The following is a 12,434-nucleotide window of genomic DNA, read 5'->3' on the forward strand; positions in this document are numbered from 1 at the left end:
AGAGCTCAAATACCAGTTAAAGTGGCTACTCTAGACATGTGGAAAAAATACTGTCTATTCCTTTGATCAAGCATTTAGGCCATATATGATGTGCAACACTGGCAGAATGTGTTGCTTTGCTTCGGCCTATAATTGGAGGGTTTAGCCCTTGGTCTTTTGACGATTAAGAAAATTGGCCCTTCACTAAGCAAACCTGCCAACCCCTGAACTACAGGCTTATTGGGAGAAACTAAATTCCTCATATTCAATTGACTCTGTGCACGTCAAATCATAACAACGCCGCCCAAGAAGTGGCGTCCTGTTTCGATCCAGCACACCAAAATAAAAGCACCATCTTCTTCATTAGTTCAGCAGTTCATTAGTGCAACTTTCTTTCTGCCTAACTATCAACAGACAAAACACTTAAAATGTGTGTATTTAAGTGTATTCTTGTAGTGCTACCTGCTGAACTAATCAATGAGACGAGCTGTATGCTTTTATTTTGGTGTGCTGGATCGAAACAGGAAGTCACTTCTTGGGCGGCGTTGTTGTGATTTGAAGTTATGCACAGAGTCAACTACTAATCATATCAGTCTATACATTAACAATGGCCTTTCCAACCCACTTCACATGTAAGTATTAGACCCCAAAGATCCATATCGACCAGGCCCTTTGAGTAAACAAACAGCAAGAAGCAAGCCAACGCAGTCCTTGGAAGATTTACTTCCATATAGAGACATCATTTTAAGTCATTAAATGTCAAATCAATGCGAAGGTCCCTAAAAGTAGATTTGTAAACCACAATTATGTATAAGATGTCGACTTTAAACATAGTCAAGTGAACGCTGCTCGGAAAAGCACACACTATCAGCTGAGGGAATGGATTTTGCCTTACCCAAAATGGGAGAAACTATTTCTACATGCCGCGCCGGGGGACTTCTCCGTGACTCTGGAGACTTACCGAGCCAGCATGTCCACGGCTTTCTGAGTGGCTTTGGTTTTCTTGTGCTGAGGGCCGAACAGGACACTCTGCACCTCCAGGCACTGAGGAGGGAGAGGGGGGCGAAAGTCAGAGCACGTCGAGATACTGAAATAAACAAACACTTTCTATAGCAACAGGTTTTAGCACCAAACATCCCAGAATAACCCCCGATCCAATCCCAGGTTTAAGATCCTCCCGCGCTGGACGAAAGAGGTGAGCGGAGCGGCCATTTTCATCACACAAGAGACTATTTACTGTAACAAACAACTGGACTTGGGTGAAAATGGCTCTTCAAAATGCTCATGTAACAGGAAAAAATGCTCCCTTGTGACGAATAAGATTCCCCTCCCTTCTCTCTCACAGACCAGCCTGGCTAAAACTGAAAGTGAATTTGATTTATCAGACAAGTCAGGCGCGAAACGTAAAAAAACAGTGAGCTCACGGTCTTGGCGAGGTTCACCAAAGCTAATATTTCCAAATTGAAAACATGCTAATTCGAACCACGTGGGCGCTAGTACAAGCATAGTGGCTACACCCAAAGTCAGTGATGCAAGAAATAATTTAAAAAGTCTGTCTGCTGCACACATCCATCTAAAAACAAAACATTCCTTAGAAGATAGGGGAGGTGGGAGTTTCAGCGTGCCTCATCATTGATATAATTCAATTTAATTTGAAATGATGTCTCTGTAGAAATGAAAGAGTAACAGTCAGAAGAGTTAGCAAGTCGGCTCGTCCGGGAAACCTCAGTGTTTGGTCGCCTGTTCAATGTATTTTTCCTATAGCTGTTAGCATTTAGCCATCACACATCCCAAATTATAAATGATCCAGATTTTTTTCCAGGTGTTGCCAACCTATGGGATGCATTTAAGTCAGGTAAAAGCCTAGTTAGAAGTCGCTAATAAATTTAAAGACCTTTGGAGATCATACTTTAAAGGAGGGGGTATTATGCAAAATCGACTTTTTCAAGCTTTACATCATGTTATTATGTCATTCCCTCATTAAAAACATGCCTGAAGTGTTGTCTCATTCACGTACTTTTGAGTAATCTGTAAAAACTCTGATGGCGGCCATTTTAGGGATAGGTTTGCCTGAGTCCTCCTAGGAACGCCCCCACCTCCTGGAGACGCCTCCGAGCTTTCGTCACCAGCCGAGTAACAACCACTGCCCCTCAGCAGAACCCCCTCCCCACTGATGCCACAGACAGCGTGTGGAGGGGGCGTGTCGGAAAGGGTCAGAGGTTCTTAAAGAGACAGAGGCCTATTTCAAGACATTCACTACAGCCATTTTGAGAGAGCAATTTTATACAAGGCAGTTATTTTAATTTACAGCATTTACAGACCAACAGAAGGTTTCGCCATCATTGTAGTGTGATATAGACTGGTGCTGTGTGACTAAAAAAAGCAGAATACCCCGTCTTTAAATACATTAGCATGTAAAAGTGGCCTCTGAGCTACTTTTACATGCTAATGTATGCTACATTCTATTCGGTTAAGATGTTTACGTTTTGTCGGGTTGGAAACACATCCAATGGCCACTAAACAACATCTTATAATACGATAAATGCCATGAAACGGACATGTCATACCTTGCCATAGTTCAACATAGGGACTGGCTTCTCCATTCATTTGTATGGGGATAGAATGATGAATTCAAACAGGTTCAGGTAGCCATATTTCTAATGATGTAGCATTTGTAGTCTCTAACGACAGCTAACGGCGTGTCTGAATTCTATGGTAACAATGACATACGGGCGCTAGAGCTGGTGAAGACTTTGCCTGGGGCTCCTCCTGCTGGCAACAGTGGGAAAAAGTAACTTCCTATTTCAATTTACAGCATGGTTGACACCTTGAGTTCGGCCTGGGATTGAAGAGGGGCCCCCGAGCTATGCCTAAGGTCAGGTCATAAGTGATATTATTTGATTTAAGTATATGGTTGAAAATCATCAAATAAGACTGAGAAAGGACAACAGGTTCATTAAACACACAGTCATTTTGTCAGTTTGTTAGTTAATAAATACATTTCAGCAATTATTTTCATATTTTCCGTTGCTTTAAAATGAGTTACTGCGTCAAAGGTGAAGTTATGTCAGAATGTCAGAGCGGTGAGTACATGCCTTCACATAAATCACTATATAAGGTTGCAAAAGTGAAAGAGAGAGAAAAGGCTCAAAGACTTCTGGAGCGGATCCCTCTGGCTGTGGATGTGTTTTCCTGTTGCTAGGGGTGAAGTCATGGAAGCGCTGCAGAAAGGGGAAAAGTCCGGTGAGTGTGAGCGGAGCATTGTTCTGTTGTGTTTCTAAAAGAGCTTAAGAACAGTGTATCTGCAGTGCCCTGTGGCAGGCTTCCTCTGGAGCAGCCCAGCCGTACGACAGGTCCCAGAAGACCACAGCAGGGGAAGGATGGTGGCAAAAAGCAGCCAGAGGTTGGAAATAATGATGCTTATGGAGTCACATTTACTCATGATGGAGTCATGCTTTAAGACGCTTAAGTGGAAATAAAAATGGAATAAGCCGGTTTACATTTATGGGTTGATTTTGTTGATAAACAATAGGCCATAATGAATGAATGCAGTGAGTGAGTGGTTGGTGGTGAAGAGAGAGGCAGATGGCGCAGATTGACAGCCTCGCTTCTGTCAGAAGAATTAAAGCGCAATGCAAGCGTAAGCCATTATTCTGGAAATCTTATGTAAGAATATAATATTAAAGAAATACTCATCACTGAGAAAATATGAGAAGATTCTGTAGGTTTGACTTTGCAGATACTTTCTCCATAGACTGTGAGGAGTAAGCATTTTGTTTTTGTTCCCGTTGGTGAAAGCAAGTTTAGAGACCAATCGACTTGTTTTTTTCTGTAGTAATTTTATAAATGACTCTCGTGCTGATTTATTATCATTATATTTACAGGTGAATTTTATTAACTTTTTTTATTTACTTACTTTTTAGTGACTCTTTATGGGTGGTCAGCATGAGGCCTTTACCTTCCATTAAGCCGGCCTCTGTGACGCTCCAGGAGCAATTGTTTTTAGGGTTTCTGCTTTTCTTCACTAGTGGAACCATCTCCATAGTTACGGAAACATTTCCTCCAGAAAATCACTAAAAACAGTTGCTCCCAGGACATCATACGGAAAGTGAAGGTGCAAAGCACCCATAGCCTGTAAACCACCAACACTTCTTTTCTGCACGAAAGAAGGTGGTCTGGACACACACGGTAAACAAGTGACTGACCAATCACGACTGTTACAGAGAAATGAAGAGGTTACGTCACTCACTGAAGCGTAGCTCAATCAACACTGACACGTGCAGTTATCACCCAAAACTAATCATGGATGAAGTTCCGCATTCTCGTCAGTTTGTATTTTGCTAATTGGTTTATTTCACTGACAATCTGTGCGCCTTAGTCCCGCCCATTCAAACTGCTCCAATTACTACGTTACTAGACTAGGGGACAGGGAATAGTGCGGCAGAGCCAGGCAAAAGCACCCATACAGCTGCTGGGTCAGTCAAAGGTCAAATACGCACTAATATCCCCACATAAAAAGCTCCACAATGCACCTTTAAGACGAGACATAGGGAATAGGGAAACTTTGTACATTTAGAGATATCAATTAGAAACTTTTACTGGCATAAATGAGGAAAACATGTATTGAAAGTTTTTTGTCATTTTATGTTTTCATATAAAAATAAAATGCGCAAAATTTCCTATATTTTCAGTGACCAAGACCCACAACCTGACATTTTTTGTTTTGCCTGTTGTCACACTTCAGAACATGACAGATTCCACAGTATCCAGTATGTTCTACATCACTTCCTGTGAAACGCCCACGATCTAAACATGCTCCTGATGATCAACTCGACACAGCCAGTGCTATTTCTGCAGTGGATTATGAAAATAAAGCATTTGGAAGAGAACTTCCTGCGATGGATTTGAACCTCATGTTTGGCTGCCTGCCTCAAAGCAAAGCAGTAACATCTCCACCATCTCCATGGAGACGATGGTGATGTCCCGCCCCGGCAGAGTCACAATGAAACACACTGACTGAGTGAAGTTTTCAGGTACACTTCAGCACTCCCCTCCCTCTGGCAGCAGGACGTGTTTTGGAGCGCGCCCTCAAGTCTGCTGTCATATTTCAGACCCCACTATCTAAAAGCAACGACAACAACAACACTGTCACCGTAGCAACCGCAGTGCGCTCCGACAGGCTGGTACTGGTTTCGAGACCCCCCTCCCCTTCAGCTTAAGTGGTAAATTTGAGAGTTTGATGTTGAGCAGAAATGATCTCATAGTTCAAACATATGCAGTCATTTATGGAAACAGACGCTGGGGCCGTGTTGCATAACAAGCTCAGCCTTTCCACTCGGGCCTGTCGGCAGAGGGTACAGTGAGGGGAAGTGGCGGACACTTGTTTTCACAGAGTGGAGTGCTGAGAGAGAGAGGAACATCTACTACTTAAACAACCTGCAAGGTCAACATGTGGAATAGGAGCCAAAAGTACATGACTAATCCTACCTGAAGACACAGCAACAATTTCAAGAGTATTTGGATTTGGAGGAGAGTTAATTATACATTAGAAATACTCGACCATATATTTCAAACACACTTGTTTTGTTGAACAATGGTTAGTGCTAGATGGTCTGCATGGGAGGGACAGTCTGCTGTGCTTTGAGATAGATCTAAGAGTTGGTTTGTCTGAAAACAGAACTAACCCTAACTTTAAAGGTGCATTATGGAACTTTTTATATACAAAATAGAAGTTTATATTTCCATTTGGGCCCGACTCAAGCAGTTTCAAATCTTGCCTTAAAACCCAACAGGCTTTTTAATAAGTTGAGCTGTTTCTCCATTGTATTTTCTGTTTCATTGTTCTTGATGTTCTAGTTTTATTATGCCCTGTATTTTTGTATTCCTAGATTTTATTATCCATTTTATAGCACTTTGGGCAGCTGTGGTTGTTGAAAATGTTCAAAAAAGTTGACCTTGGCCTTTGTTAATGACCAAACGGCTTGGTGCCTTTGCTTGCCCTCCCAGTGGCCTGTGGGACACTTCAGGGTCAATAGAGTTTTTTTTGGTTTCAGGTTGGTTTTCACTGCTGATGGAACTGCCTCCATGGTTACGTATGCATTCCATATAGAAAACCTTCAAGAACCCCGGGAAAAAATCTGAAATACAATGTATCCGGTAGCTAACCACCCATCGTGCCCGGAACTACAGGGGTGCAAAAGGGAGCATGGAATCTCATTTTAGTGTGTCAATGTGCAATCCTATAAAAGCCAGTTTGTTCTGGAGCTGGGTCAGCAAAAAGTCAAATACGCCCTAGTATCAACTTTCTTTTTGGCATCGACTATCGAGCACTAACCATGAACAGTTAGCAGTTTAGTTACAATCCGAGCCGTGACCTCATCTACGGAAAAGCAGTTGTTGTACGTGATTATTGTCGACGGTCATGTGACTCAATTCATATCTTGAAATGGCAGTTTCGTCATATTCCCCAGTTATTTAGTGATCACCGCCACAGTCTGTGATCGTCTCCATGCAGGAGAGCAATATATAAAAGGGAGATACCAGAATGGACAGCCGGTGCCATCATAGTGGACACCAGCTTTCCACGGACCTAAAGTCGGCAGAAACTGATCCATATCCATCTCTAACAGTCTGAAGTTACATCTGTTCCATGCACACTTAAAGTTTCAAACATCTACACGGCATCTTTTGATAGTGCATTTAGACTTGTGAGCTAATCACAGTTGCAAATCAATCACTAGCATTTCAGGCAAAACACTTTATAGCTATTTTGATCCTTAAAGATGTCGCTGAATGTTATGCAGTTGCCTGTGGTTGTAGCATTTCCTCTTGCCTCTCTGTGACAGTACAAACAGAGAGGTTGGATGACGAGCAGTTATTATAGAGTTTGGGATATAGATACAGACGGCATCTCTGAAATGGCCCATATATGGTCATGTTTGAAAACAGTTAAGGGGGAAAACAATTTAGAAAAAATGTAAACTTTCTCTAATTATTCAAAAACTTCTTTAACAAATGTTGAATTATAAACATAGTTTTCTACCAAACAAAGATACAAAGATACAAAGACATGGAGAGGAGTAAAGTGGTTCAACAGCTCATAAATACATAAATAACGGAGAATGCTAACAGAATGCTTCATGTTAGCATCGGGCTAATGCTAACGGTTAGCTAGCACTAGCTACAACTGCCGTTTTTTCACTTCTACTGAACAATCTGCTGTGAGAAAATATCCATATGGGCCCGATTTACACTTGACTTTATTTATGTGATAAATAAGTTCATACTTCACCAGAAAATGGCTAAAAAGAGTGAAAAAATGTGTTTCCCAAAAGATTCTATTTTCCCCCTCGGCGAAGCCATGCCTACTTCTATGACGAGATGCCGTCAGTATCTATTCCACAGTTACCATGGAGATCCGCCATCTTTGCAGCTGTTTGCATACATTTCCATGACTAACATTAGCCAAAAAAAGTATAAAAAGTGGAGAAAATAGCCGTGGAACAACTCCGTTAGCTGCTGAGTTACTGCTGGTAAATACATTTAACACACTTGCTTCCAATCCCATAATGCTCAGCGATATGACGTCACATTCCCAAACTCTATTGCTTGTCGCGATCATAAGCTGATGCTGCTTTATGATCGCAATTCCGATGCAGTTCCAACATGGCAGCGGATGGCGTTTTTGTCATGTGACTCCCCCAAAAAAACGATTGACACCTTTGATCCATTTCCACAACTCTGTAGGGGAAACTGCGTGGGGTCATTTAGCCCGTACACTTGAGCTAAACCTGCAGCGCCCAGGTTCCCCCACCACGTGCTGAGCGAGGTTCATGGTCAGGAAGATTAACTTTCACAACACATTGTAGAACCAGAGCACAAACACATTCCGTCAGCCCACACTGGAGTCGCACTTCATCTCTACGGTTTTGCTGGACAACGCCGTTTTGTGATCGTGCCTTAAAATGGCATTGTTCCAAGAGACTTATATAACTGTACATGGGAGTATAGACGGGAGGTTGTTCTGCAGCTCAAAGAAAGTGAATGAAGCGCATGAAGGAATGCCGCTCTAATGAGGTCAGTGTCCTTTTGACTGACAGCCGTATCACTCCCACACACACACGCACAAACGGAGAGGGGTGTGTGTGTGTGGGGGGGTGTTTTTCGGGTCTCCGGAGGGGGGGACTGGGGAAGCACCGCACACTCACACTGACATGTTACACCGGGGACAGTGACCCAGCACACCGCCTCCTGCCAACAGACGCCTGACTCGGACAGGAAATAGCTCCGATGTGACAGGAACGCTCTAACCTTTCATTAGAACAGCCCTGGTTAAATCGGGTTTTGGGAAGGGTGTGGGGGGGGGGGTGAGTGTGTACAAATATATACACACCCTGAGGAGCCAGCACAGTACCACAGTTCCGGCGTGTCTTAGCTACCTGGGCCATGCTCCTGTAAGCCTGCAGCAGCTGTCCCCGGGTCATCTCCACGCTGGCCGTCAGCTGCAGCGCGTCGGCCACCTCCGGGCTCAGGTCTCCGAACAGGGCGCGCTTACCGGGGAGAGAGGCCCTCTGCAGCTCCAAACACCTCTGGAACGGGACAAAGAAGTGGGCCGAGAAGCCAAAATAAGTCATCTCGCTTTAGAAAAACAAGAAATAAGCAGTAACGCAAATAACGACTCAAGTGATAGTAAAACAAGTACTTAATATTGAGTAGTGGAGTGTAAAAGTCAGATTTATGTTTGGGTTTTCATGAAATCGAACCAGAGTTGGTCGGCATCAAAGTAAATGTATTGAAGTACTGTACTTAAGTTGAGTTTTTGAGGATCTACTTAAAGCAGTACTAAGTAGCTTGTTTACCTTAATAAATCCTTTACATAGTCCCTCTGGGTGTAATACAAGTGTTAATGGGATGATTGGAGGGTCTTTCATCTCCCCCTGGTGTCTCTGGCCAGAAAACCACAATTGCAACTTGACTGCCACCGGACCGGAGCACCAATACACACTAATAGAATCACGAAGAAGAAGCTAGCAGGCTAACGGGCAATGCTAACAGCCAAGTTTGAGTGAAAAAAACTATTTCCACTGTGTAATTTGCCTTTTCTGTCAGCGTAGTATTTACTCTCACGGACAATTAATAAGACATCGCAACTTGCTACGACACCTGCAGTTGTGCTTATGGCCTCTAGGAGCAAGAGTTACTTAGCACTGCTTTAAGTGAAATTTCCTCTTTTACTCCACCACATATGAGATACACAATTTAACTCGGCTGTTGCAGTTGGTCAGGTAATCAAAGTAATCGAAGCTAAAGGTGCTCCAATGAAATACTGCGCACCCTTTTTCATTTTTGGTGGGGCAGTGCATAAATATAATGTCTCCCTTCTGTACTATATTTTTCTAAAGGCACCAAAGGCAAAAGTATAAGTGTGCAGATGCAGTGTCAATTTTAAAAATCTAAGAAATCTAGACCTTTGGCTGCGTCCGAAACGAGCAGATTGCTAAGAGCTCTTACGCCAAACCGGATGTGCGTCATCGTCCGCCATGACAAGATGCTTCCGAATTGGTCCGTCAGTTAGGAAGGAGTTTGGAAAAGGAGCCTCAATGCTAACTATCATAGCCACTTTAGCATAGGGACCTCTGGTGCTAACTAACCGGTGATTAGGAGCTATGTGCAATCCCACAAGCCACTGCACCAATCCCTCCACTCCCCTCAGCCCCACCCTGGAGTGATTCATGCGCAACCACTGTTGATTGACAGGTGCACATATAATTAAAAAAATATAAAAAGCCAAACTTTATAAAAGTGACAAAATCCATGTTGTGGTGACCACAGCTCAGTCACATGTCAGTGTGTTAAAGAGCCACCTCAGTAAATGGTTTAAATGAAGGCAGTTTGTGCTTTTGTTTTCATTTAATAGAAACTTAAGCCACATGGATCATTTGCATAATGTAGCTTTATGAAAAAGCTGTTGTTGTAAAATAAGGCTAAAGGAAATGTGATGGCTCATTTGGATTTGATTTCTCCTTAAATGTGTTTATTTTGACACTATGTTGTTGTTGTTGGACACTGTACACTAGGGGGCGACATGAACTTTCGTTGGGCCTGCACTCCACCAATAACTTTAAAGAAGAAGAAAAACAGCTGTTGGTGATGCCCCTCTGGGTAAGGACGGTCGAATTGGGCAAAATAGCTCTGAAGCTCTAGTTCACTAACTGCATAGAGATCTAACAGTTGACCCCATGAAAGGTTAAGGATTAGTTGCTAGTGTTTAGTACTTAGAGGCTATAATAATATAATATAACGGTTTCAGACGCAGCACTTGTCTTGTTGCCGTTCAGGAGGTAAATTTGGGCACTATCTTGGAACACATGGAAATAGTGGGTAACAGTCATTCTTCATTTTCCAGTGCGGCCCGCTACTGGAGGGCCCAGGGCCTGGTTTTGGCCCGCGGACCGCAGTTTGGGGAACTGCTACTGTGTAGTTTGCAGTATGTATGCCTGCAAACTAACCAGTGCCCTTTGACTTTTAGTACTGATGCAGACTTTCTTCACATTTGTAAAGGTGAACATGGGGAATTGAATGAAGCAGAAAAATAACAAAGTCTCATAGAAAAACAAACTAAAGTCAAGTTGCAGCAGTCAGCACAGTCCTCCATTACATGTGTGTCGCCACAGCTCGATGTCAGCTACTCTAAGCTCCCCTGGGAATGTCCGGTCTCGGGTTTGGTTCCAGTTCTGTGTACAAACATAAGCGACCCGCAACAGCTCCAAACAGACACAGCGTTTCCATGGCACTCCCAAACACAACTGTTGGCAATAAGATCTGTGTCTAATTACAGTTCAGTGGGAGAAGATAAACGTTTGCAGCGCTGAGGGGTTTGCACTCTCACCTCGTGCTGTCCTCGCAGGAGCAGGAAGCGGCAGAAATCGTCCTGCACCGTCAGGAAGGCTGGGTCCCGCTCCCCCACGGTCCGCCGATACAAAGCCAGGCTCTGCTCAAAGTATTCCCCGGCAACGTCTGTACATGAACAAGCAGAAAATCATACTTAAAAAGCTGACACTAAACAGCTGTCAACCAACCAACTGCTTCACAAAACCTAGAGACTGATACATTGTTTTGATACTTTGTCAGCCTTTTGATCAATGCATGAAAGAAAGAACAGGAAATACTGTATTGTGGTACCATAGCAGGGTCAAACGGCAACATGTCTTTAGACTTAGACAGACTTTATTGATCCACAAGGGAAATTGCATTGTCACAGCAGCTTAATAAAAGTGATTTACCAGTCTAACACTGATACACTAATAGGGATAACATTTAAAAAGGTCAAATCCATTTAGCTTTTGTTACTTGTGACCTCATGCTAACCTTAACCTTATGTGTTTCCCTGCTTTTATGTGTAGTATCGGAATGTTTTGTCCTATGAGGCAGTAAAACTAATAAAATAAAATAAAATAAGGATGAGTAGTCATTAACCCCTCCTGAAACCGCCACTTTGATGTGGTGGAGGGGTTTGAGCGCCCGAATGATCCTGGGAGCTCTGTTGTCGGGGGCTTCGTGCCCCTGGTAGGGTCTCCCATGGCAAACAGGTCCTACAGGTGACGGGTCAGACAAAGAGCGGTTCAGAAGCCCCTTATGAGAGACCAACAGGCCCTGTTAGAATCGTGAAACCGTCCTTCTGTGGACCCACCACCTGCAGGAGGAGCCATAAGGGGCCGGTGCAATGTGATTTGGGCAGTTCTAACAGCTGCCCCCACGTGCCAGAAATGGAAAAGTAGAAGAGGATGGATGGATGAATAGTGATTAACCTCTCAAACCCCACCCGAATGGAGCACATTTTCTCCCGTTTGGCCTTACCCAAACCTGAAAGCTTCTTAAAGGGCCACCGTTTTTACATACTGAGATATGTTCTTACCTTAGCTTTGATACCAGGAGTAGTTTGGGATCCGCACAGTAAAGTGAAGATTACTGTGCAGTAAAGTGAAGATTACTGCACGGATTTCTAACTACTCCCGGTATTATTACGCCTTACAATATAGTTCCCCCTTTTATCCGCTTAGAAAATCCACATTGTTTAATTTTCTGTAATTATACTTTGTAGTGGAACACTTCACGTAACCATATTTAAATAGGGAAAACGTGGAAGAGCTTGGTAGCTTCTATCTTGACCTGTTTTGGAGCTATTCACCATATTCCGGACGTTCGCGTGGGCGCCGCCATGAATTGTGCCCGCCCCTTTTCTCCTATGTGTTAACATAGAAGAGAAGTCCACATAAAATCAGTCACTACACGAAAACAAAGCCGTTTTCAGGCCGCACAGAGAAACGCTGCAGTGTCGACATGTCGGTGCAAATGAACATTGGCCATTTTACACAAATCAACCGACTAAACATCAGATTTGAGCGGAGAATATTTTCCCTCGTTCTCTGTTAAAATGAACGGGCAACGAGGTAACG

General features: G+C 43.3%; 1 protein-coding gene across 1 annotated transcript in view; it reads right to left on the bottom strand.

The window, feature by feature from the left end:
• The window catches only part of ttc23 (tetratricopeptide repeat domain 23), a 30,725-nt gene that overhangs the window by 1,298 nt on the left and 16,993 nt on the right, over window positions 1-12,434 (bottom strand). Inside the window, exons 8-10 of the mRNA XM_079568395.1 lie at window positions 10,868-10,995; window positions 8,418-8,567; window positions 941-1,023 (exon numbers count right to left, since the gene is read on the bottom strand). Of these exons, the coding sequence (XP_079424521.1) occupies window positions 941-1,023; window positions 8,418-8,567; window positions 10,868-10,995 (361 nt within the window). The remainder of the gene's footprint in view (window positions 1-940; window positions 1,024-8,417; window positions 8,568-10,867; window positions 10,996-12,434) is intronic.

Source organism: Gobius niger, assembly GCF_951799975.1.
Source record: "Gobius niger genome assembly, chromosome: 12".
Taxonomy (NCBI): Eukaryota; Metazoa; Chordata; class Actinopteri; order Gobiiformes; family Gobiidae; genus Gobius; species Gobius niger.